The sequence below is a fragment of the Sorex araneus genome, chromosome 5 (assembly GCF_027595985.1).
Source record: "Sorex araneus isolate mSorAra2 chromosome 5, mSorAra2.pri, whole genome shotgun sequence".
Taxonomy (NCBI): Eukaryota; Metazoa; Chordata; class Mammalia; order Eulipotyphla; family Soricidae; genus Sorex; species Sorex araneus.
The window spans coordinates 130,637,770-130,664,555 of record NC_073306.1 but is presented as its reverse complement, the minus strand read 5'-3'; the positions used below and the strand labels follow the sequence as shown (position 1 = coordinate 130,664,555).

General features: G+C 55.7%; 1 protein-coding gene across 3 annotated transcripts in view; it reads left to right on the top strand.

The window, feature by feature from the left end:
* The window catches only part of ZMYND8 (zinc finger MYND-type containing 8), a 59,554-nt gene that overhangs the window by 7,762 nt on the left and 25,006 nt on the right, over positions 1-26,786 (top strand). For all 3 annotated transcript variants that reach the window (XM_055137521.1, XM_055137520.1, XM_055137522.1), the window contains exons 5-9: positions 3,057-3,112; positions 4,872-4,949; positions 5,913-6,028; positions 13,220-13,701; positions 26,180-26,320. In XM_055137521.1, the coding sequence (XP_054993496.1) occupies positions 3,057-3,112; positions 4,872-4,949; positions 5,913-6,028; positions 13,220-13,701; positions 26,180-26,320 (873 nt within the window). The remainder of the gene's footprint in view (positions 1-3,056; positions 3,113-4,871; positions 4,950-5,912; positions 6,029-13,219; positions 13,702-26,179; positions 26,321-26,786) is intronic.

Below are 26,786 nucleotides of genomic sequence, written 5' to 3'. Positions count from 1 at the left end.
TTACTCCTGGCTCTGTGCTCAGAGGTCACTCCTGGTGGGTTCAAAGGACCCTATGAGGTGCTGGGGATGAACCCGGTTGGCCACAGACAAGGCAGATGCCCTTCCTGCTGTACCACCGCTCTGGCTCCTGATCCTTGGACAATTCTTGTCCTGGTTTTCCTTGCCCCTTCCCTTTATTGTTGTTACCTGCCGTTGAAAGGACCGGGGATCCCACACTTGCTTTGTGCCAGAGTGGCACCAGGGGGCCCAGACAGCAGTCCCACGGCCCCGTGACCTCGGAGATATCCACCACGGACCTGTCCACGGGCCTGATACTGGTGGAGAAACAATTCAGTGAAGAGTTTATCCATCTCTTCTATTTCTTTGACATACGAGCAATGGGGCTGGAGTCCTAGCACAGCGGGTAGGCCGTTTGCCTTGCACACGGCCGACCCAGGTTCGATTCCTCCATCCCTCTTGGAGAGCCCAGAAGCTACCGAGAGTATCCCGCCCGAGTGGCAGTGCCTGGCAAGCTATCCGTGGTGTATTCGATATGCCAAAAACAGTAACAAGTCTCACTATGGAGACGCTACTGGTGCCCGCTCAAGCAAATTGATGAACAACGGGATGATGGTGCTACGTGCTACGAGCACATAGCCCCCAAATAGGATCCAGAATATTTCTGTCACCTCTGTTCTATTTCCACTTGCCTCTTTTCAGTAACTCTATACCCCCAAAAGGAAATTTTCTGTCACCATAGATTAATTTTGCATTTTCTAGGATGTATCAATTCTTAACTTTTCTGGCTAGTGTCACACAATGTGATTTTTTTTTTTTGATTCATGCATATTGGTATTTAGGTATTCATTTATGGTATTCATTTACATTGGTTATTCATTTCTTTTTTGTTATGGAGTCATGTTTTATTCCATCAACAGTTTGTCCACTAGCCTTGCTGATGATGGTTATTTGGCTTAATTTTAAGTGCTTGGCTGTTAAGAATAAAGGCGGTGTGAGTGTCCACGTGTAAGTTTTTGTTAGACATGTTTTCCTTTTTCCTGCTTGCGTACCTAGGAATGGTAATGCTGGATCATTGAAGGTTTATGGTTAATTTGAAAAGAAATTGTACCTGATTTGCAAAAACTGTTTCTCGGGAGCTGGAGCGATAGCACAACGGGGAGGGTGTTTGCCTTGCACGTAGCCGACCTGGGTTCGATCCCCAGCATCCCATATGGTCCCCTGAGCACTGCCAGGAGTGATTCCTGAGTGCAGAGCCAGGAGTAACCCCTGAGCATCGATGGGTGTGATCCAAAAAGCAAAAAAAAAAAAAAAAAAAAAGCAAATACTGTTTTTGTTCCTTTTGTTAGTGTCTCTAGGACTTGTTTCACCACCTGGGCAACATTTGCTGTTTGTCTTTGAAATTGTAGCCTTTTTGAGCTGGAGTGATAGCACAGCGGGTAGGGTGTTTGCCTTGCATGTGGCCGACCCCAGTTCAATTCCCAGCATCCTATAGGGTCCCCCAAGCACCGCCAGGAGTAATTCCTGAGTGCAGAGCCAGGAGTAACCCCTGAGCATTGCTGGGTGTGGCCCAAAAAGCAAAATAAATGATGAACTTGCTGGTTTTGTTAAAAAGAAAAGAAAAGGAAGTTTAGCTTCTCTTGTGCCGGAGCTGTAGTACAGTTGGTGAGGCGCCTGCATTCATACGGGGTGCCAGGGATTGAACCGGGTTGGCTGTGTGCAAGGCAAATCCCGAAATGATGTACTATTGCCTCGGCTCCAAGGACAGAAGGCCTTTAAGGCAACCCCACGTCTTATTTTCTGCACACCACCTGTGCCTGGCAGAGAATGCTTCTGCTTAAGGAAAGGCATGTGAATAACTGTTAAAGCTCGCGATTTGCATTATGCACCCAGTAGGAAGGCTGGTGCGTCCGGAGAGAAAGAGGCTCTGGGCATTGGCCAGGTACATGCGGTTTAGAAGCACAAATATCTGTAAGAAGGGACCGAGACACAGGTCACAGGAGCCCTCAGCTCAGGCCAGGACATCAAGGACAGGCGTTCCTGCCCACTTGGGTGCCTCTGGATACAATTGATTTGTTGGATATAGTTTTCATATCTCTGTGCTTGAGAAATGTGTCATTTCAGAGAACACCTTAATTTTACTAAATACATGTTTTTTTCTTTTCAAATTTTTAAGCTGATTGTTACTCTCCTGTTTAATGCAAAACTGTGGAATCTGAGGCCGTACAGACAGTACAGCATGTAGGGCGCTTACCTTGCATGCAGCTGACCCGGGTTTGACCCTTGCCCCATCCCTTACCGTCCAGCCAGCCAGCCAGGAGTGATCCCTACGCGCAGAGCCAGGAGAGCAAGTCCTGAGCACTGCTGGCTATGAGTCAAACACCAGCCAAACAAAAAACAAAAAGAACTGTGGTTTTGTGGGCCCTATCTAATGTAGCTGAAAGGTGGCTACTCCCAGTTAAGTGCTCCAGAGCGATCATTTGGTGCCAGGCTTGAACTCAGGGCCCCTCATTGTGTGCTCACTGGTGGAGCTGTTCCTCAGGCTCTGCAAAGTGTGGGGTCTATTTATTTATTTATTTATTTATTTATTTATTTGCTTTTATGGGTCACACCCGGCAGTGCACAGGGGTTACTCCTGACTCTGCACTCAGGAATTACTCCTGGCGGTGCTCAGGGGACCCTATGGGATGCTGGGAATCGAACCCGGGTCGGCCGCATGCAAGGCAAACGCCCTCCCCGCTGTGCTATCGTTCCAGCCCCCTGACATACACTTCTTGTCCTCTGCACCTTGCTTGGCTTGAACTGGCAAATACTCACCTGTAAACCCGGGGTGAGACCCCATGCATGGCTCAGATTCAGAGATGGCTCACGGTTCTTCGCTCAGGGGAGAAGTCGCACAACTTGAAATTAGTTTGAAGGTGGAAACTTCTGCTTTTTCTGCCTTGGGAGAAAGTCGGCGGGAACAGTGGTGCGGAGAGGAAGTCTCCGGGCCGGCTGTTGGCTTTTGGGCTACTTGACTCTTACTCTCTTGAATCACTCTTGTTTTCTTATTCCCTTAGGAAATCACAAATTGACACAAATAGCGAAAGTAGTCATCAAGATCTGTGAACATGAGGTACGTGTTCCTGCTGTCTCTTGGAACTGGATCCTCGTGAAGGGGCTGGAGTGCTCCTCTGTGGAATCTCCCGGCAGTAGCTTGGCAAGAATTTGGAATTTGGAAAGGCCGAGACAGCGCCCCCTCTCTGCTGGGAAGATAAGGGCAGCCTGTAGGAGATCACAGATTCTTCTTATTTTGTTTCATCTTTGGGTCACTTCTAGTGATGCTCAGGGGTTACTCCTGGCTCTCCTCTCAGGGATCCCTCCGGGAGGGCTCAGGGACCACATGGGATGCCGGGGATTGAGCCTGGGTCAGCCGCCTGCAAGGCACTGAACACGTCTGTTGTACTATTTCTCTAGCCCTTTTAGAGTTTTGTGGCCCTAATGTAATTTTTTTATTTTTTTGGGTCATACCCCACTGGTATTCGGAGGTTCTCTCCTGCCTCAGTGCGTGAGGACCGAGCTTAGGGTTCCTACACGTGCTTAGTGCACGGAAACATCTCTCCAACCTCGAGAGATCGTGTCACAGTCTATATATTTCCTTTTCTTTTTTTTTTCCTTTTTGGGTCACACCCGGCGATGCACAGGGGTGACTCCTGGCTCTGCACTCAGGAATTACTCCTGGCGGTGCTCAGGGGACCCTATGGGATGCTGGGAATCGAACCTGGGTCGGCCGAGTGCAAGGCAAATACCCTCCCCGCTGTGCTGTTGCTCCAGCCCCATAGTCTATATATTTTCACTTAATTTTTCTTTTTTTTTGAAAAAATTTTCTGTTCTTGCTCAATTAAAGCTTTGCTGAGTTTCAGAGACTGCGTATAACACTCGTGGCAAGCGCTGGGTTGAATCTGTAGAAGCTTGAACAGTTGATACCGTTCAGGATGGACGTATATGTCTCTCCTTTCCCTTCAGTCCTGGGAGTTGCGACTTGAAGTATATTGTGTCTGTCTCTTCCGTGTACTGAAAACAGTGGCCTTTGATAGCAATCTTGGTTTGTAGCTCTTAGGTGGCAGATAATGATGCCCTGTTTTATTATTTTGATTTTTGGGCCACACCCAGCCGTGCTCAGGGATCAGTCCTGGTGGACTGGGATGAGATGGGGTCCTGGGTTCAAATCCAAGTGGGCTGTGTGGAAGGCAAGTGCCCTGCTCACTGTACAATCTCTTTTTTTTTTTTTTTGCCTTTTTGAGTCATACCCAGCGATGCTCAGGGGTTATTCTTGGCAGTGCTTGGGGGACCCTATGGGATGCTGGGAATCGAACCCGGGTCGGCTGTGTGCAAGGCAAACGCCCTCCCCGCTGTACTATCGCTCTAGCCCCTGTACAATCTCTTGGACCCTTTACATAATTACTTCTGGGTGTTCGGGGGTCACTCTGGCAGAGGTCAGGGGACCTTATTCTAAGTATCAGACCCCGGCCCCCCGCGTGCCTGGTTTACACTCTAGCCCTGGGCGCTCTCTGGCTCTGCTGCAACCAAGTGTCTCCAGAGACGTGAACCGTCTCGACAGAGATGCACAGGGTCACGTCTGGTTGGCAGAGGCTGACTCTGCCGCTGGATGGCCAGGGCCGGGCACCCTGCTGGGTACCAGGGTGGATGCAGGACCTGGCAGAGAGACGTAGCTTGGGTGAGGCGGATGGTTGGCGTTGGCGAGGAGAGATGGCTTCATCTCCAGGCCCGCCGTCCCACAGCCGTGGCTTCTTCCCTCGTCTTCCCTTGGCCCAGCCCGTGGCGGCCCTGGGTCCCGGGAACCACATGCCCTAACCTCGTCTTTCCCTTTGCAGATGAATGAGATCGAAGTCTGTCCAGAGTGTTACCTTGCTGCTTGTCAGAAACGAGATAACTGGTTCTGCGAGCCCTGTGTAAGTCACATCTCTTTCCCACCTTTTTCTATTGTCCCTCCCCTCCCCGCCCCCCGCCCAAGGCAGCGCTTTCTCTTAGCTGAATGCTTTGAAGAGAATCTGTTACCGATGGGATTGGGGCCGCGTGACAGCAGCCCAGGTGTCCTTGACCTGCTGGACTCAAGTCGCCAGAGCTTGTGTCCTGATACCACGTGGGTGGGTAGGTGGGTAGGTGGGTGGGTGGGTGGGTTTGGTCGGAGCCCAGACTCGCTCCTCCCGCAGGGGTGCGTGATGCGGGCAGGAAGACCGGGTCTGCTGTAAGAGGAACAGAATTAGCTCCGTGGATGAATTCTGGTCTCCCAACCAGCTCTCGGGAAGAGGGTGCCTGCGGACAATCAGCCCCTCGATTGGCATTTTCCAAATGGGTTGGGCAGACGGTGGGGTGGGGGCGGCTGACCCCGCCCCTGCATGTAGGCGGGGCTGAAGGTTCAGTTCACGCCGCACCTCCGCGCACCTCCGCCTTGCGTGGCCGCCTTGTTCTCTTCTCGTGCGGGAGAGAGTGCGTTATCTTTTTTTTTTTTTTCTTTTCTTTTTGGGTCACACCCATCGATGCTCAGTGGTGACACCTGGCTCTGCACTCAGGACTTACTCCTGGCGGTGCTCGGGGGACCCTATGGAATTCCTGGGAATCAAACCCGGGCCAGCTGTGTGCAGGCAAACGCCCTACCCTCTGTGCTGTCGCTCCAGTACTATAAGCCGGGTGCCGGGGTGCCCAGTGGTCAGCTTCACCCTGAGCTGCTTTCCCAGCTTTGCCCCTCTTCACCGCGCTGATTCTCCCACCGCCCCCCGCCAGGACAGCCCCGGGGACCTGCTCTCTCCCCGCCAGCGGCCTGTGGATCCCCCCGACCATGCTTGATGCTCCAGCTTGACGTGTGTATCTCACCAGCTACGTGCAGACTCTGGATTTTGTGTTTCTTTCCCTAGAGCAATCCACACCCTTTGGTCTGGGCGAAGCTGAAGGGCTTTCCGTTCTGGCCTGCCAAGGCGCTGCGGGACAAAGATGGGCAGGTGGACGCTCGGTTCTTTGGACAGCACGACAGGTGGGAGTCTGAAAGACGAAAACCAGGCTTGGCCTGGGTGCTTTCAGCGGGCCTCTTGGTCCTGCCAGTGAGTGGAAGAAGGGCCTGAGGTGGGGGGGATAATTTCTTTATTGTCTGGTACCAACAAGTGCCACGGTTTCCCTTCCTCCTCTTTCTCCTCCCTCCATCCCTCCCTCTCCTCCTCTCCCCCTCTTCCTCTTCCTCTTCCTCTCCTTTTCCGTTGCCCCAGGTGTTAGTGTCTCTCGAAAAGCCACTGCCCTACTCACCCCGCCCCCCAGCCCATGATCATGACGTGACAGTATCGTCCTGGGCTGTGTTAAGCCTGACGGTTATGGGGCTTGGGTTTTCATTCCTTTTTTTTTTTTTTTGGAAAAGGTTGGCCTTTCAGAAGGGAGCCTTGCTTTTCTGGCTTCGTAGGGGAAGCCGGCCTCGGTGCTGTGGCTATTTTCAGCACTGCTGTGCTTTTTTTTTTTTTTCTTTGGTGGGGGGGAGTTTCTGGAGTAAATGAAACTGCTGTGCAAATTGCCTTGCAAAATAACTTCCAGGGACCCCAAGTACTTCCCGTGATTGCCAGTAAACGAATCTCCACGAGCTCCCTCCTGCTTCCTTTTCTCTGGAGCGAGAACGGGAAATTACAAGGGGTTGCTGTTGTGACAGGTGGGGGCCCTCCCCGCCCCTCCCCTCCCCTCACAGGGAAGTGAATTATTCCTGCTAATAGCAGTTCCTTCCCTGCGAGCCGCGGAACAACAGGTAGGCAGGGATGAGCCGCGGTTAACGCCGCCCTTCCCGGTGAGCCTGCGATGTTGTGACTCAATGAGGCAAAAACCCTTTGCAAAAGCCTCCCGAGCAGTTCGAGCCGGCGTGTTGAGTACATTGAAAATACGTGTTCTAGGAGTTGTCCGTGCCCTGAGTAAAAACACCGTTTACATTTTTCCACCGGGCTGGAGCGAGAGCACAGCGGTTGGGCGTTCGCCTTTCACGTGGCCGACCCAGGTTCGATTCCTCAGCCCCTCTCGGAGAGCCCGGCAAGCTACCAAGAGTATCGAGCCCGAGAGGCAGAGCCTGGCAAGCTACCTGTGCGTATTGGATATGCCAAAAACAGTAACAATAAGTCTCTCAATGAGAGACGTTACTGGTGCCCGCTCGAACAAATTGATGAGCAATGGGATGACAGTGTTACAGTGATAGATTTTTTCACCACGCTGGCAGCTGAAACGTTGCGCTCTCGGTTCAGTGTGGCACGTCAGCTTGTACAGTACAGCAGGGGAGGAATTTCGGAGGACCCTGCGGGGTCATTTCCTTGGGACCTCCGCACCCCATTGGCAGGCGACAAAAGGGAAATTGGTCCAGGGGGTCCCGGGTTGGATAGGAAGTAATAGGTTAGTTTGGTTGCAAAGTTTCCTAAAAATCCTTTTTTCCTTTGACTTTTTCACTCAAATATAAAAGGTGGGGGCCTGGAGCCAGAGCACGGTGGGGAGGGCGTTTGACTTGCATGAGGCTGATGTGGGTTCGATCCCTGGCATCCTGTAGGGTCCCCCAAGCACCGCCGGGAGTGATTCCTGAGTGCAGAGCCAGGAGTAACCCCTGAGCACTTCCGGGTGTGGCCCCAAACCCAAACAGAACAAATACATTGGGCATGCGGGGCGCGGGGGGGGGGGGGCGGGCAGATGGTGTCCTCACCTGTCCGAGGGGGGAAGACAGGGACACACAGGTCGTAAGCAGTGGGGCCTCGGGAGGTAATTCTGGGGGGACCAGAGGGAGGGGGCGGGGCCGAGGGAGCCGATGACCCCGTGGGGAAGCCCAGGCTGTGGGGGTCCAGTTTGGCTTGGGTGGGATTGGGGGGTGGGGGGGGTTGGAGATGATGCTAGTGGTGGGTCAGGCCCTGCCCTGCAGCCTGAGGTCGGGGGCCAGAGGCCTGGCCAGCTGGGCCTTGAGGGGAGCATGGGGGAATGGGGGAACTTGCCTCCCCTGCACTCAAAACCCCTTGAACCCGTGACTGCACTCACGCCTGCCTTTTTTTTTTTTTTTTTTTTTGCTTTTTGGGTCACACCCGGCGATGCACAGGGGTTACTCCTGGCTCATGCACTCAGGAATTACCCCTGGCAGTGCTCAGGGGACCTTATGGGATGCTGGGATTCGAACCCGGATCGACCGCGTGCAAGGCAAACACCCTCCCCGCTGTGCTGTCGCTCCAGCCCCACGCCTGCCTTTCTTGCAGACTCTCTTCCCTCGCGGAGCTTCCCGAGGCTGTGGGGTCCCCACGCCTCCCCCTTCCTTGGAGCTGTCCCTGGGCTCCGGGAGCGGGGAGCTGTCAGGTCAGCCGCCCCCTTTTAAGTGGACGTTCAGCACCTTTGACTCCCCCTCCCCCCCGCCCCTTCTCCCCAGTGGGAATGTAGGACTGACCTTGGGAAACCGAGGGCAAGACTGGGCGGGAGGGGGCATCCGGGGACCGGGTCTGACCCCCCAGAGAGCTCGTGACAGCGCCACATCCCCCCCTCCCCCTGACTAGACACTGGTGGGGAATGTCGGGGTAAGAGGCGGTGCAGGCCGCCACGTGTCCACTGCTCAGTCCAGCCACGTCCAGCCGTGGGCTGGAGAAACCCTGTCACGTACTTTGTCCTTCTCTTTGTTTTCTTGGTTCTCTGTCCTGTGTGTTTGTTTTGAGGCCACACCCACCGATGCTCAGGGCCACATTCCCGACTCTGTGCTCAGGGATCACTCCTGTGGGCCTTGGGGGACCCAATGGGACACCGGGGATTGAACCCGGCTTGGTTGGCCTTGTGCCAGCACACACTATACCCGCGGTGCTATTTCTCTGGCCTCTGATCCTTCGGTCTTTGGTAAGATTTTTCCTTTTTTCCCATTAAAAAAAAGTTTCCCCCTCATAGATTTATTATAAAAAAAATTAGAGCTATCGGGCTGGAGCGATAGCACAGCGGGGAGGGCGTTTGCCTTGCACGCGGCCGACCCGGTTCGATTCCCCGCACCCCATATGGTCCACTGAGCACCGCCAGGGGTAATTCCTGAGTGCAGAGCCAGGGGTAAGCCCTGTTTGTTCATCGCTAGGTGTGACCCCCCCCCAAAAAAAAAGCTAAAAAAAAAATTAGAGCTATCTTACATGCACCTCCAGAAAGATGAATAAATAAAAAAGGAAGCCCAGGCAGCACGAGCATGCCCAGCCAGGGAGGAAGAGCCTGCTCTCACCCGGCCCTGGCTGGGCTGCAGGCTCTGGGTCCATCTGTCTGGGGCGTGGGGGGCCGGAGATGGGGACCCCCGGCCTCCTCCCCGCATGCTGTACTCTGTCCCTGAGCTGCTGCCCTTAAGGCCGTGTCTGAAGCGGCTTCTCAAACCCTTTTTGGGAGGAGGAAAGGTGAGCAAGGGAGCTTGCCCTCCCCGACCCTCCCCTGCCCTCCCCTGCCCTGGCCCGCCCTGGCCTGCCCTGGCCTGCCCTGGCCTGCCAGCGTGGGCGCCCAGAGCCCGTCTCGTTCCCCTTTAGATCTTCCCTGGGCTTTACGGGCAGGGCAGCATTTGCCAGGCGGCTTAGTGGAAGGCACTTGAGAGGCAGGGAGGGAGGGAGGGGGCTGGCAGGGCCTCCTGAGCAGCGTCTGTGCAGGGGTGGGGGGGCGGGGGCCCTGGAGCCCCAGCCGCGTGACTAGGTGCAGTTCCTTTGTTCTTCTCCACCTTGGCTCGGGCCTGTGTTTCCCGGGGACACGGCGGCTCTGGGCATCCCGAGTGCCCAGCGGGCTTGTCCTGCCGAGCCCTGCCTGCTGCCCACCCCGCTGTCGGGGGTCTCTGCAACACCTTCTGGAGGGTTCGAGATTTGCAGTTGTCCAGACCGTGCCCTGCATCGTGCACGTGAAGCTTCGTGTCCCCCCCACCCCACCCGGGTTGGTCACGCTTTCAAACCAGCAGGGCCATGTGACTGCTGAAACTTGGGTTCCGGGGACGGAGAAGGCAAGGGGTTCGGGGTGCGCCCACATCTCCCGCAGCCCTTGTCCTGGGGCTGTGTCCCCGTCCTGCCCCAGCCTCGCCGGGCGGGGTGCAGTCACCCAGGAGCACTGCAGGGCTGAGCCTCACTCCATCCTTGGGTGTCACACGGAGCTCTCCGGCCCAGTTGGCCAACTGTCCCCAGGAGTAACCACCTCGCGAGTCCCCTGAGCACTGCCTGGGGAGCTTCCCCTTCCAGGATAATGAAAAACAAGGGTGAATACGTGCTGCAGGTGCTGGCAGCTGGGTCTCCGGGGTTGGGTGGGGGGAGCTGCAGTGCGCGCGTCCGTCTGCGCCCCCTACCCCCGCCCTCCCGCGCCCTCTGTCTGTCTGGTCACAGTTTATGGCCTGTGAAATCCAAAGGCCTCCCCGGCCAGGCGTTTCCGCCAGCCTCCCAACTGCCGTGGGCGGGGCTGGGCCGGGCGTCTGGGCCAGCCTGCCCGCCTCCTGCCTCCTGCCTCCTGCCGGCTGGTGGCTGGTGCTGGCAGAGCAGCCCCGACTCTGCAGTCAGGGAGATGACCCAGCCTGGAGGAGGAGGAGCGCAGGACACCCCCGCGCCCGGGGCCTGAGCAGGCCCTTCCCTCGTGAGGTGACCTGTCTGCTGATGAACCCGGCTGTGTCTCCTCCCTGGGGGCCGGTTTTGCTCCTGTTTTCCTTCACGACACCCCGGGAAGAGCCCCGACTTTATTGTCAGTGCTGGGGATGGAGTCCAGGCCCTCACACGGGCAGGGCAAGCCCTGCTCCAGAGCCCGGGGAAGCCCCGGTTTGGTTTTCACATTGAGAATTTTCTTGTTTATTTATTTATTTTTTCTTTTTGGGTCACACCTGGCAGTGCACAGGGGTTACTCCTGGCTCTGCACTCAGAAATTACTCTTGGTGGTGCTCAGGGGACCCTATGGGATGCTGGGAATCGAACCCGGGTCTGCCGCATGCCAGGCAAATGCCCTACCCACTGTACTAATTGCTCCTGACCTCATTTTACTATTAAAAAAAATTTTGTCTGAAAATAACTTAAATCTAGTGAGTCTATTTCAGCTGCCCTTTTTGTCCATGTTGAATTCTTGCGGCAGAACCTGGTTCTCCAGTGGCCGGTTTATTAACCATCAGACTGAGTCACCGAGAACAGGGAAATAGGCTCATTTCGTGTGCATGAAGGTCATAGTGGGGTGCTTTTGGGCTGTACCCCCTGAGCCTCTGGGGCTCTTTCTGGCTCTCTGCTCAGGGATCGTTCTTGGCACTTCTCAGGGAACCCTGAGCGCTGTCGGGGATTGAAGTGGGGTTGGCCGCATGCCACGTGAGCACTTTACCCCCTGCAGTCCGGCCTCAGCCATTTCATTTGTTTGCTTTTGGGCCATGCTGGCGGGACTCAGGGTTGGCTCCTGGCTCTATACTCAGGTGTGCTCAAGGACCATGTGGAACGCCGGGATTGAACCCGGGTTGGCTGTGTGCAAGGCATGTGCCCTCCCTGCTGTTCTGTGGCTCCATCCCTGAGAACCCCAATTTGAAAGGAGGGAAAAAAAGCTCCCAGTGTTTGCAGACAGATGGGTGAGGTTTCGGGCGTCTTTCTCTGGGGGTGTGGGTTAGGGTAGATTGCCTCTTTCCTGAATACCAACCCAGTCAGGGAGGAGTTATGATTTTTTTTTTCCCTTTTTTTGGGTTCATACCCAGCGATGCTCAGGGGTACCTCCTGGCTCTGCACGCAGGAATTACTCCTGTGGTGGTGCTCGGGGGGCCCTGTGGGATGCCGGGAATCGAACCCAGGTCGGCCACATGCAAGGCAAACGCCCTACCCACTGTACTATTGCTCCTGCCCCAGATTTTACGATTTAAAAAAAAAAAATGGCCTGAAAATGACTTTAGTCTAGTGAGTCTATTTCAGCTGCCCTTTTTGTCCATGTTGAATTCTTGCGGCAGAAACTGGTTCTCCAGTGGCCGGTTTATTAACCATCAGACTGAGTCACCGCGAACAGGGAAATAGGCTCATTTGGTGTGCATGAAGGTCATAGCAATTCTGGAAGGGACCAGAATGCCCATTGGTGGCATAAAGAAAACATGCGCCCATGGCAGAGAACTCTCCAGCCTTCAGGAGAAAGAAAATTCTAGAAAATTGTAGTGTGATTGCAGCTTCAGTGAAATAAGCCAGCCGCAGAGGGAAAACTGGCACAGATGCACTTGATGCAAGTCCCTTGGGACAGTTTGTGGAGTAGCTGGGGGTGACAGCAGAGGAGTCAGAGGGTGGGGACTTCCTCCTCAATGGGCATATGTTTTTAATATTTATTTTTATTTATTTTTTTGTTTTTGGGTCACACCTGGTCATGCACAGGAATTGCATCCTGGCTCTGCACTCAGGAATTACTCCTGGCTCGGGGGACCTTATGGGATGCTGGGACTGGAACCCAGGTCGGCCGCGTGCAAGGCAGAAACGTCCTACCCGCTGTGCTATCACTCCAGCCCCTGTTTATTTTTATATTTTTGGTAGAGGGGATAGGTCATACATTGCGGTGACCAGGCCTCTCTCGCCCGGTTCTGTGCTCAGGGGTCACTTCTGATGGGCTCCGTGCCGGGCCTCCACCCCAGGTCGGCTTCGTGCCTAGCAAGCATAACCCGCCCTGTCATACTCCCACTCCCGCCTCTGGAAATAGGGTTTTGTGTTGAACCAGGTTAATAAACTCTCAGACCTGTTGTACCACCTCGTACCTGCTGTCCATAATAACACCGTGCTACCTTTAAATGCTTATTTTTTGGTTTGTTTTTTTGCTCTTGAGCCATACCTGATGATGCTCAGGGGTTCCTCCTGCCTCTGCCCTCAGGAATCACTCCCGAAGGTGCTTAGGGGACCATGTGGGATGCCGGGGATAGAACCTGGGCCGGCCATGTGCAAGGCAGGGGCCTCAACCCGCTGTGCTGTCACTTTTTTTTTTTTTGTAGTTGTTTTTAGGTCACACCTGGGGTTACTCAGGAGTTACTCCTGGCAGTGCCCAGGGGACCATATGAGATGCTGGGAATCAAACCCGGGTTGGCCGTGTGCAAGGCAAACTCACTACCCACTATGCTATTGCTCCAGCCCCCCGTGCTGTCACTTTTAAATGGTTCCGAGAGGGGGAAGGCCCTGGTGTTCGTGCGACAGTCAGCTAAACAGCTCAACAGCAGGGTCTGGGGAAGTGGCCACGTGGATCGTAACCTCTTTCTCTTCTGCATCCCTAGGGCTTGGGTCCCCATCAATAACTGCTACCTCATGTCTAAAGAAATTCCTTTTTCTGTGAAAAAGACGAAAAGCATCTTTAACAGTGCCATGCAGGAGATGGAGGTTTACGTGGAGAACATCCGCCGGAAGTTCGGGGTGTTCAACTACTCCCCGTTCCGGACGCCCTACACGCCCAACAGCCAGTACCAGATGCTGCTGGACCCCACCAACCCCGGCGCCGGCGCCGCCAAGGTGGACAAGCAGGAGAAGGTCAAGCTCAACTTCGACATGACGGCGTCCCCCAAGATCCTCATGAGCAAGTCCCTGCTGGGCGGGGGGCCCGGCCGCAGGATCTCGCTCTCCGACATGCCCCGCTCGCCCATGAGCACCAACTCCTCCGTGCACACGGGCTCCGACGTGGAGCAGGACCCCGAGAAGAAGGCCACGTCCAGCCACTTCAGCGCCAGCGAGGAGTCCATGGACTTCCTGGACAAGAGCACAGGTCAGCGCCCGCGAGCAGGCCGCAGGTGGCCCGGGCCTCGTGTTCTGGGGTTCCGAGGCACCCCCCCGACCCCAGGCCGCGGGCAGATGCGGAAGGAAGCCTTTTTGGGTGCAGTGGAGCAGTTTTTCTCTTTCCGGGGTGGGAGGAGGAAGGTGGTACAGGGGAGCCCGGGGGTTTGGGGAGCAGGACCTGGGGTGGCCCTCAGGGCTTGCACCTGCTGCCTATACTAGGGCGCCAGCCGGAAGGCACTCGGGGACCCCGGGCTGCACCCCAGCCAGGCTTTGTGGGGGCCCTGTGTGCTGGGCCTGCGCCCTGGGGCCTTGCACGCACCCTAATGCCTGTATTCGTGGCACTGTTTTGTTTCTTTTTTCTCTTTTTGGGTCACACCCGGCGATGCTCAGGGGTTGCTGCTGGCTCTGCACTCAGGAATTACTCCTGGCGGTGCTCAGGGGACCCTATGGGATGCTGGGAATCGAACCCGGGTCGGCCGCATGCAAGGCAAACGCCCTACCTGTTGTGCTATTGCTCCAGCCCCTGTTTGTTTGTTTGTTTTTTGAGCTCCTAGATGAATCACAAGGTTTCCCCCCTTCCTTGTGTTAAACTGGGGCTGAACAGGCTGAGTGCTCTTGACCCGCGGGCTGAGTGCTCTTGCTTGACCCGCGGCCCCCGGGCTCCGTTCTTGGCATCACACGATGCCCCCGGCACTGCTGGGTGTGATCCAGATCCTGAAGCCGAATCAAGCAGCAACCGTCCCCCTCTCCAGTTTTTCTTAAAGTTTGGGGCCCGGAGAGTGAGCAGAAGGGTCGTGAGGCGCAGGGCGTGGGGCCGACCTAGTTCCGTTTCCAGCACTTCCTTACGGGTGGCCCCAGTGCTCTGAGGGTCAGAGCCCTGACCGCCTGCAGGAGTCCTGGGCGGAAAGAGAGAGAACTGAGGGCATCGCATGCTCCCTGCTCCTGGTCGCGTGTGACCCGCTAGGACCCTGTGGCGTCTACTCTCCTGTCTTCCGAAGTCCGCCTGGCTGTCCTTTGTCCGTGGCACCCGAAGCTCCCGCGCCCCGCTGGTGCCACCCGGGACCTTCACGCACGTCCCCCTCTCCAGGGCTTCATCCTCACAGATCTTGGCGCCCTCCCAGAAACCGGGGACATTTTCCTTTTCTTCCCTAATCTCTCCTTAAATGTCAGCCCGCGATGTCTGAGAATGTTCCAGAATGAGGGAAGTGTGTCTGCAACGTTTCTGCTGGTTGGCCCAAGTACGGTCCCTGTTGGTTTTTGAGATCTCTGTGCTCCTCAGATCTTCTCCCTCCTCCCACACCTGCATGTTGGGGTACACACACACACACACACACACACACACACACACACACACACACACACACACACACACACACACACACACACACACACACACACACACACACACACACAGTGCTTGTGCTTGAGGTGGATAGAAACTCCTGGGGCTTTGACTCCTGGGGCTTTGCTCTTCTTGTCCCATGGCTCTCTCACCCTCAGCTTGTTTGATTTGTTTGTTTTTTGCTTTCTGGGTCACACCCGGTGATGCTCAGGGGTTACTCCTGGCTCTGCACTCAGGAATCACTCCTGGCGTTGCTCAGGGGACCATATGGGATGCTGGGAATCGAACCCGGGTTGGTCGCGTGCAAGGCAAACGCCCTCCCCGCTGTGCCCCTCAGCTTGTTTGAGGTGGATGGAACCCACATATCACACACACACACACACACACACACACACACACACACACACACACACACACACACACACGGTGCTTGTGCTGAAGGTGGAGCCTCCTGGGGCTTTGCTGTCCCTGTCCCGTGGCTCTCTCACCCTCAGCTTGTCGCCTGCTCTTCCGGAGGCGCTGGGTGAGGCCACAGGGGCCCGCAGTTGCTGACAGTCCCTCCAGGAGCGGCTGCAGCCCTGGCCTGTCCCCGCAGGCCCCGTCTCACCCAGACCACGGTGGTTCCCGGGGGGCCTCCGAGCACTGTCTCTGTGGCAGGTTCTCCGGAGCTTTGCTTCAGCTTTGCCGGCTGGAGTCCCTGTGCCCCCCGTGAGCCCACCGTGGTGCAGGGTCGCGTAAGCTCCGTGGCCCGGTGGTCCCCATGGAGAACATACTTCCCCTCACCCCTACCGGGGGCACAACCGGGCATGGAACCCCAGTCTCAGCATGTCAGGTGTGTTGCTGTCAGCTTTAGTCTTGGCTTGTGGTACACTGAGACAGCATTTCAGCTGCCCGGTGACTCCCTTTGTCCCGAGTCCCGTCGAGTTTCGCCGTGTTCTGGGACTGCTGCTTTTATGAGGTACTGGAATGTTAAGTCCACAACTGCACCTCACGCTAAACTGAAAAGGGAAAAGTCGTTTATTGGCCTGTAAAACCACCGCTGGTTGTCCCTGGTGCATTTCAGGAAACATTATTTCAGGCGTGTGAAAACATGTTAATACGCTTTATACGTTTCTCCTTTTCCTTGGCAAAGAGAGGTTGAAATGACACCAGAGTTAATGACAGAATTGCCCCTCACTTGGCGCTTTTAGTGACATGTTCAGTGAGTAGATCCTACGTAGTAATAAAACTTAAAAGCCATCTTTTCAGGGGGCCGGAGCAATAGCACAGCGGGTAGGACGTTTGCCTTGCACACGGCCGACCCTGGTTCGATTCCCAGCATCCCATATGGTCCCCTGAGCACCGCCAGGGGTGATTCCTGAGTGCAGAGCCAGGAGGAACCCCTGTGCATCGCCAGGTGTGACCCAAAAAGCAAAAAAAAAAAAAAACACCCATCTTTTTGGTAGCTGTGAGTTCCGTGCCATGGAGTAGAGCAGAAAGAAAAAGTGACTCACGATGGTTCTTCCAGGTGTGGTTTGGGGCCACACCTGGTGGTGTGGTGCTCAGGGCTTACTCTTGGCTCTGTGCGCGGGCATCGTTCCCAGCGGTGCTTGAGGGGGACCCTACGGGATGCTGGGGTGCGAGCCTGGGTCGGCCCCGTGCAAGGCAGGAGCCTTCGCTGATGTCTTATGGCTCAACCTGTCACCGTGGCCCCGCCCTCCCCAGGGCCTCTTCCGTGGTGGGACCCAGTGCCGGGAGGTGCTGGACCTGGCGTCAGTGTCCCAGCAGTGCGTTTGTGGCCATAGGAGGCTGAGACAGGGTGTTTCTGTTGGGGAGGGGGGTGGCAGCCTGGGGACCCATGTGGTACTGGGGATCAATCCTGCGAGTCCACATAGGAAGCATCTGCCCCCGCCCTTGTGCTCTCACCCCAGTCTGGCACACTGAGATTTGCCTTCCTATCACTGTGTGTGTGTGTGTGTGTGTGTGTGTGTGTGTGTGTGTTCTGGGCCACACCCAGCGATACTCAGGGGTCACTCCTGGCTCTGCACTCAGGAATTACTCCTGGTGGTGCTCGGGGAGGACCCTATGGGATGCTGGGGATTGAACCCAGGTCAGCCGTGTGCAAGGTGAATGCCTATGGGCTGTACTATCTCTCTGGCACGGCCCCCCCATCACTTCATTGTTGCTTTTGTTGTTGTTTAGTTTTCTGGGCCAGGCCTGGCAGTGCTCAGAGCTTTCCTCTGTCTGCACTGAGGGATCCAGGAGTGCCTGGGAATTCCCGGGGGACCCTATGTGGTGCCAGGAGTTGAACCTGGGTTGACTGCATGCAGGGCAAGCCCCCTGCCCTCTGTCCCCTCTTTCTGGCCCCCCATTTGTAAGTTCTTTGAACTATCAATCCTTTATCCAGGCTCCTGCCCTCTAATCCTTCTGGAGTGGGTCAGTTCCCTTCATCGCTTTGCTAGAACATACGTGCTGTCCTGCCCTAGGGATTCTGCCCGGGCTCTGTGGCTCTCTTGGCTACTATACATGGACGTAAAGTTAGAAGTGACTTAATCCCCCGCCCCCCTTTAATGAATCCTTGGCTATGTCCTGAACCTTGAGCCCTGCTTGCTTCCCTGCTGCCCCCAGCTGCCCCCTGCTGTCCGCAGTGGGAATAGCTGTAGAGGAGAGACGGGAGGGGTCCATGGAACATTAGATGGGTCCATAGAACATTAGACGGGTCCATAGAACATTGGATGGGTCTCATAGAACATTAGATGGGTCCATCGAACATTAGACGGGTCTCATAGAACATTAGACGGGTCCATGGAACACTAGACGGGTCTCATAGAACATTAGACGGGTCCATAGAACATTAGACGGGTCTCATAGAACATTTGAGCTACCGACACATTTCCTTACTTTCAGTCTAAAGATTCTTTTGCTCGCTACATGAAAATGCAAAACAAGAAGTTAGTCGGGGCTGGAGCGATAGCATAGCGGGTAGGGCGTTTGCCTTGCACGCGGCCGACCCGGGTTCTAATCCCAGCATCCCATATGGTCCCCTGAGCACTGCCAGGGGTAATTCCTGAGTGAAGAGCCAGGAGTAACCCCTGTGCATCGCTGGGTGTGACCCAAAAAACAAAACAAAAAAAAAAAAAAAAAGAAGTTAGTCAAATTTGGCAGAGGTTTCCGAAACCTTTCTTTTGTTGGCCTAGGGATGGACTCAGTCCTGGGTTGATGATCCTTAGAGCTGGAGTCAGTTGTGTTTTTGGCGGGTGGGCGGTGCAGTTCCTGGCTCTGCACGCACACATCACTTTCCGGTGATGCTTGGGGGCTACCTGGGGTGCCGGGGATCGAATATGGGTCGGCCCAGAACCGTGCAAGTGCTCTCCCCGCTGTCCTGTCTCTCTGGACCCTGGTGTTGGCTTCCTCAGAAGCGTTGGCCCCCGCCGGCAGCCTTCCTGCCTGGGGTGAAGGACCGTCTGTTCTCCAAGAGCATTTTCTCCCTCTCCTTTATCTGCACCTTGTCAGAACTGATCCCTTGTCAATATTTACCTGTGGGAACGAGGGCAGTGATTAATATGTTTGAGGGAACCTCCCAGGCCCGCCCTCCACCCCTTCTGCCCTAATGGTGCTCCTTAACTCTCCGCGGGTTTCTGTTTAAGGTGGTGAGAAAAATGCACGTAGGGTTGGCAGTTGCTTTCGGGGCCGAGGGCCTGCTTTGCACAGTTCCGCCTGCTCCCCATTCTGGCACTTTAATAGCCACAGTGAACTGCCCATGGTCCAGAAACCAAAAGACAAAGGGGGGTATCATTACATTTCATTTCATTTCATTTCATTTATTTATTTATTTATTTATGCTTTTTGGGTCACACCCAGCGATGCACAGGGGTTACTCCTGGCTCTGCACTCAGGAATCACTCCTGGTGGTGCTCAGGGGACCATATGGGATGCTGGGAATCGAACCTGGGTCGGCTGCGTGCAAGGCAAACGCCCTCCCTGCTGTGCTATCGCTCCAGCCCCCCGGGGGGGGTATCATTTAAAAAATGCAAACACATAGCTATAACCCTATATTCCTAGGCCCGTACACTTCCTTCCTAGTGTGTGGAATTGTGTGTTTGTTCTAAAGTCACGGCAGATCGCAGGACCGAGGCCACAGGCCTTCCCACCGCACACACAGTCTCAGGGCTGGTTTGCCCGGGTCTGAGCACCCACTCAGCAGCCCCTGTACACACAGGAGTACCAAGTTTACACTGGCACTGTGCATGCAGAGTCCTGAGTTTGGTCCCTGGCACCGTATGGGCACCGTGCATGCAGAGTCTGAGTTTACTGTCACCACACGAGCACTGCATGCAGAGTCCGAGTTTACTGACACCACACTGGCACTGTGCATGCACTTCCGAGTTTCCTGGCACTGCATAGGCACTGTGCATGCAGAGTCCTGAATTTACTGCCACTGCATGGGCACTGCATGCAGAGCCCGAGTTTACTGGCACCGCATGGGCACTGTGCATGCAGAGTCCCGAGTTTGGTCCCTGGCACCATACGAGCTCTGCATAAGACCAGCAGTTCCCCTGGCACTGTAGCAGCCTCTGCCCTGCTGGTGCCACCCCTAAAGCAGATGAATTACAGAAATAAGCAAGACTCGGGTTTCAGCCAGACCTGAAGCCTGAGGGGCCGGTGACCCTGGAGGGGCCAGAGGTAGGGGAGGCCCTGGGCTGAGGTCCCACATCACTTTACATGGGCTGTGTGTGGACTCGCCCCGCCCCACCACAGACGGCGGGCACCCTTCCTCCTGCTGCCTCTGGCCAGGTGCGGTTATGGTGCCAGCCGTGTAAGAGACAGTCACGTGTTTGATTCGGGGGGTTTGGGTCCACTGGGGTGCTCGGGGTCCACATGCTGTGCTGGGGACTGACTCATTTTTAGCCCCATGCCAGTACCACCCCCCCACCCCCCTGCTGGGTCATCTCTTTGGCCCAAATTCAGATATTTATTTATTATTTACTGGGCCACACCAGTGGTGCTCAGAGACTACTCCTGGCTCTGCTCTCAGGAACTATTCCTGGCAGTGCTCAGGGGACGTATAGGATGCCCGGAACTGAACTGGGATCGGCCATGTGTAAGGCAAACACCCTCCCTGCTATACTGTTCCTCCATTGTAAATAACGTGTGTGTGTATGTGTACGTGTGCGCGTGCGCGTGTGTGTGTGTGTGTGTGTGTGTGTGTGTGTGTGTGTGTGTGTGTTATGCAGCCCTCAACTATATCTGTGTCAGTTTGGTTCCTGTATTGATTATTGGTAACTAATGCTTGTGCTAAGTGGTTTAGGCGCTCTCTCTCTCTCTCTCTCTCTCTCTCTCTCTCTTTCTACCTGGTGATGCGCAGGGCTTTCTCTGTGCTCAGGGATCACGCCTGGCTTGCCTGGGGAACCATATGGGGTGCCAGGGATTGAACCCAGGTGCTAGGCAAGCACCTTCCATTGCTCTAGCCCGCAGGCTTTCTCTTTGAACTTCACTTCCTGTCCTGGAGAGTCACACTTCCCTCCCCTCTCAGATCAGCCCCAGGGCCCTGCTCTGGCTCCTTGCGTCCTGGGAACATGTCGATCATTTGCAGGGTTTTATAGCAGAGAAAATGCAGCCCGGGTCATTCACTCTTGCCCGCATGCTGCGGGCGTGGGCAGGAGGAGGCCTTTCTGAGACCCCCGCCTCATGGAGTCAGGGTGGCATTTCGCACAGGGCGTGGGTTTTGTCCATGTCGCTAATAAATGATGTGGCTTAGCCCACACGCATGAATTGTACATCAAAGGATAAAATCTGATGAAATTATTGGTGACTTCAAAGGCAATTAGTTCTTCCTTTGAGCAAGATTTATGGCTTAATAAAACGATTGGCATCCGTTTCAAAGCCCCGTTGAGCCGAGCCTCTCCAAGTGCCCTTTAGTGCGGCTTCAGACAGCCACTCTCCGTCTCTGCAGTTGACACTTGGGGCGGGGAGAACTCCGGGTTGGGAGGACCTGGGCGTCGCAGCATGCGTCAGTAGCCCTGCTCTCTCCGTGGGTGCTGCCTTCAGTGTCCCACACATTGTTGGGGGCGGGGTGGGGGGCACAGTTACCCACCTCCAGACCCTATTGCGAACTGGGACTTGAAAGCACCATGCTCCTTGCTTGTTGACTCTGGTTGCAAACTTGGAATTACTTAAGCATCATCTTTGGTTGTGTGTAGTGGTGGTAGTGGTGTGTGTGTGTGTGTGGTGGTAGTGGTGGTGGTGGTGGGGGGGTGTTTTTGAGCCACATTTGGTGGTGCTCAGGGCTTACTCCTGGCTGTGCACTCAGGAGTTACTCCTGGGGGTGCTGGGGATCGAACCCGCGCCAGCCTCAAGCAAGGCAAGTGCCTTCCCCGCGGTACGATGATCTCCAGCCCTTAATCATCATCTTTTCCGGATTCATATTCGACTTTGCATCTTTTTGAACCCTCTGAATGTCAGGTACTCCTTTCAGATTGGAATGTGCCAATATTAATAGCCCAGCGTTCGGCGCTTACCAGCCCCAGCTCTGAAGAGTTGGATATTCCTCCGGAGTTTTGTTGTTCGGGTTTTGAGGGGCACATCTCATGGGATTGGGGGCTACTCCCAGCTCATGCTCAGGTTTGTTCCTTGTGGTGCTGAGGGGGCCGTGTAGTGCAGGGGAGGGACACCGGGGCAGGGGTACATAGGTGACACCTCCAGTGGGGACAGAAAGGGCAGGCGGGGAGTTGGTTTTATAAAACGCCGTGATCGCGTGCAATTTTGGTGTCTGTGACCCTGCTAACCCCCAAAGTGTCCAGGTGTCACCGTTTCAGGCTGGCACTTGGAGCCCGTAAGTCCCCTCCCCCCATGAGCATGCGCACTCTCACGCACGCACGCGCACACACACAGAGCCCTCTGTCCTCCCTCTCCCCCCCCCCCCATCTGTCTAAATTTGGATGTGGGTCTCGTGGGTGCAGGGAGGGACTGTCACGCTCAGGGCAATCTGAGCACACGTGCAATGGGACTTGGTTCTTGGGGGGTTTGGGGGGGGGTTGCTCTCTCTTTCCCTGCTGCCCGGCGTGTTGCTGTCCTGGATGCCAGGGAAACGTTACGTCTCTGACATTGGGATGCTGTGTGGAGTGTGTGTGTGAGAATGTGTGCGGGTGTGTGGGCGTGTGTGTAAGTGTGGGGGGTGAGAGTGTGTGGGGGAGTGCAACTGTGTGTGCCGTGTTTCTTTGTTGGGGTGTATGTGGGGGGGAGAGTCGTGGTGTTGTGGGTATGTGTGTGTGTGTGTGTGTATGGGTGTGTGTATGGGAGTGTGGGTGTATTTGAGGGGAGTGTCTGGGGGTGTGGGTATGTGTGGGTGTGTGTATGGATGTGTATGGGAGTGTGGGTGTAACTGAGGGGAGTGTGGGGGTGTCTGTGGGGGTGTGGGTATGTGTGGGTGTGTGTATGGATGTGTGTGTATGGGTGTGTGTGTATGGGAGTGTGGGTGTGTCTGAGGGGAGTGTGGGGGTGTCTGTGTGGGTGTGCGTGGGAGGTGTATGTGTGTGTGGGTGGATGTGTCTAGGAATGTGGGTTTGGGTCTAGGTGTGGATGGGAACATGTTTGCTAGTGGTGTGTCTGGGCGTGTGGATGTGTGTGGGCATATGAGGGTCTGGTTAGGTGTATGGGTGTATGTATTGGTGTGTGCGTGTGTGTGCGTGTGTGTGTGTGTGTGTGTGTGTGTTTGTGTGCGTGTGCGTCTGGGTTGAGTGGGACAGGAGTGCCCGTGGGCTTCTCCTCTGCAGAGTTCTGACTTGCTCTGCGGGAAGGACATGTGACTTCTGCTGGTGTGTGCATGCACATGTGTCTGTCCCTGTCTGTTTGTCTGTCCCTGGGTCTGACCTGCTGTGTCTGTCCCAACCACCTTGTATGTAGATTTCAGCTTCCTTGTCAGAGTCCCATAGTCCAGTCCGGGCGTCGCTTCTGGAGGGTCTCAGCTGCCCCCCCTGCTACCCTCGTGGGGGACCCATTTGGGGCTCTGGCCAGTGATCCTCGGGAGTGGGGGTGGCACCAAGCTGCTCAGCATGGGCACGTCCGGGTGCAGGGAGAACATCATGAGTGAATATCGCAAAGAGCCATCCTAATAGGGGGCCAGAGAGATTGCCCAGTGGGTAGCGCGTTTGCCTTGCGCTGCTGGGTGTGGCCATAAAGAAGAACAATCCTAAGACTGAACATTTTTTTACTCATCCTTAAAAATCTTTTTGAAGCGTGTTTTTCTCTGTTGTGTCTTACTGGTGCGCTGGAGCCCTCGGTCCTGTCAGTCCCGGCACTGACCCTGGCCCTTGGCCCTCCCTCTGGAGGGGACGCGGTCTGTGCCAGGTACTCGGTCGTTCTTACAGTAAAACGGAGTCAGCGTTTTTGGCGGCTTGTTTCTCCAAATGATTTCGCATCTTCACTGAGCACTGATTCAGAGTGCGGTGCAGAGGGCAGTGACCCTCTCGTCCAGGTCGACGCCGACTCGGACCCAGGCTCGCCCAGCACTGTTGGACTCCTGAAGCGGTTTGGGGGAGGTGGTTCGGGGTTTGCCCCCCTTAGCAGCATCCTGGGCCTCACTTCGGGAGGCCAGTTCTCTCTCCCAGGGGTGACATGGCGGGGGGCCACACTGTCCCCTGGGGTGGGGGTGGCGGTTTGGGTGCAGCTGGAGGGGATGCTTTCTCTTCTTCGCTTAAAGAGGCAGAGTTTGGGGTGGAGTGAGGGGCGGGGGGGGGGGGGGGGCTGGAGGCAGACAGCTTTGGCTTAGCTGGAGGCGAGGAGGGAGGGAAAAAGTGCTCTGCTAATTAGCGGCCAGAAATAGCCCCTAAGTGGATGGAGGCGCAGCTCAGGTGATCGGCTGCTTTGTCTAATCTCATCTTTGCAACTTCTGCCAGCCTTTCCCTCCTTTAAAAGAGTATTTTTTATTGAATCACCTCGAGATACACAGTTACCAAGTGATTTCATGATTGAGTTTCAGTGATACAATGTTCCAGCACCTGTCCCGGTGCACCTTTCCCGCCACTGGGTCCCAGTTTCTTCCTACTGCTCCCCCACCCCCCCAGCCCCGCCCCTGCTCTTCCTACTGCTCCCCCACCCCCCCAGCCCCATCCCTGCTCTTCCTACTGCTCCCCCACCCCCCCCAGCCCCGCCCCTGCTCTTCCTACTGCTCCCCCACCCCCCCAGCCCCATCCCTGCTCTTCCTACTGCTCCCCCACCCCCCCCAGCCCCGCCCCTGCAGTCTGCCTTTATGCCCGGCCCCTCTGTGTTCTGTTATTAGTTTCCTTCTTGGATGCTGCCTGGGAAGGGGGAATCAGAGATGTCAAGTGACTTGCCGGAAGTCGCTCAGCAAGGCGGCAGCAGAGTGTCTGAGCCCCGGTCTGGCTGCCCGTCTTGGCTCGAATCCATGTCTCCTGTCTGCGGTGTTTCCCTGTTCTGGTCCATTACAAAGATCAGCGGGGCCTGGAGAGATGGCCCAGGGATGGAGGCGCTGGCCTTGCAGCTTGACCTGCTACAGTGCGGGTCTTTGAGCATCACTGGGTGTAGTGCTGGGGGGCCCCCAAGGACCCCCGGGATGGCCCAGGTCAGCCCTGGCGTGATCAGCCCTGAGTACTGTGTTCCTGGACCCCAGCACAGAACCACTAGCTGGCTGCTTAGGAATCGCCCACGGGGCCCTGACCCACCCTGTACACTGCCATTGAGCATCGCATCTACACACACACACACACACACACACACACACACACACACACGGATGTTGGTGGGTCACACACACACACACACACACATGCACACACGACGGATGTTGGTGGGTCCTGCACTTCAGCGCAGGAGAACTTGTGTACAGGTTTCAAGCGTGCAGCGCCCGTGTGTGGCCCGCAAGAGCACTGAGGTGGGGCCCCACACGTGCCTAAGGATGTTCCGAGTCCCCCGGGACTGGCCAGCGGCGGCTCTGGAGGGCCTGGACTGCTTCCGGATGATTGATTGTTCTGTTTTGGGGGCCACACCTGGTGGTGCTTACTCTGGGCTTACTCCAGGTTGGGGGGACCGTAGGGGGTGCCGGGAGTGAGACCCAAGTTGGCCGCACGCCGGGCAAATGCCCTCCCTGCCGTACAGCCTCTCCGGCCCCTGCTGTGTCTTGTTGGGGGGAGGAGAGGAGTCTTGGCCGTGTCTGCTCTTTTTATTGACTCGTTTGTTTATGGCTCTTGGGGTTGCACCCGGCGATGCTCAGGGGTGACTCCTGGTTCTGCACTCAGGAGTCACTCCTGGCGGTGCTCAGGGGACCATAGGGGATGCTGGGATTCGAACCCGGGTTGGCCGCATGCAAGGCAAACGCCCTACCTGCTGTGCTATCGCTCCAGCCCCTATATCTGCTCTTTTCATTGATTTGTTTGTTTATGGCTTTTGGGTCACACCCGGCGATGCTCAGGGGTTACTCCTGGCTCATGCACTCAGGAATTACTCCTGGCGGTGCTCGGGGACCATATGGGATGCTGGGAATCCAACTCGGGTAGGCCATATGCAAGGCAAACTCCCTATCCCCTATATTATCGCCCCGGCCCCTGGCCACGTCTGTTTGTCCTGGTGTCCTGATGCCACTAGGCGGACACAGTGGCCGGCTTCCTCAGCAGCTGTAGAAGTCACACTCAGGATACCTCTCGGGCCTCCTCTAAAAGTCTGATGCTCAGGGAGGCAGGAATCTCTTCCAGTACCTTCGTCTGGTGCAGAGCCTGGCTGGACCTTTGGTCTGGGATGCCCCCGGCAGGTGCAGGGCCATGTGGGGTGGCACATGCCATTAGCAGTAAGCCTGCCTCGCCCGCTGCATCTGCCTGGTGCCAGGAGCCAGTGTGAATTGCTGTTTTTGAGATTTAGACCCATGAAGGGGCCACACCAACATCCATGGCAGTGTGGCTGACTGTCGAGAGCTTTGTGTTGATTGACAAACCCGGAGGCCCCGTCCTTGCAGCTCTGACGATCGAATGTTGGGTTAGCACTTAACATGGCAGTGAAACGGGCGGCCCTTCCTCCACCCTGTCTACCCTGCTCGGCTCCTGGGTCTCTCCGCGGTCTCTCCCTACCCTGCACCTCCACGTTGCGTTTGCTTACCTTGCCAGTCTTGCCCTGTTAACACTCGCTGTCCTTTTTTCAGCTTCCCCAGCGTCCATGAAGACAGGCCAAGCAGGGAGTCTGTCGGGCAGCCCGAAACCTTTCTCGCCACAAGCGTCAACACCAATCACCACGAAAACGGACAAAGCGGCCACGACGGGCAGCATCCTGAACCTGAACCTGGGTCAGTTGGCGTTGTGGGAGATGTCTTTCCGCGTGGCTGTGGGCCGTTCTGCAGATGGGCGTGTTCTCTAGGGCATGGTCCTCAAACACAGAACTCTATTTTTTTTTTTAATGAATCACCGTGAGAACAGACCAATGTATTATTAATACTAATTTTTTTTTATTAAAGAAAAATGATAGTCTTTGGGGCCCGTGAGTAGGGCATTGGCCTTCCATGCAGCTGAGCAGCTTCAATCTCTGGCATCCCATAGGGCCCCCAGCACTGCCAGGAGTGACCTTTGAGCACAGAGCCAGGAGTAAGTCCTGGGCACAAACCGAGTGTGGCCAAAAAAACCCAAAACCAGACATGCTGGTCTTTATCCCTTACCCTTTTTGGAGGGTTGGGGATTGGGAGAGGAACCTGTTTGGTTTTAGTGATGGTTTTTTATTGGAGGGAACTATATCCATCAGTGTCCAGGGGTCACCCC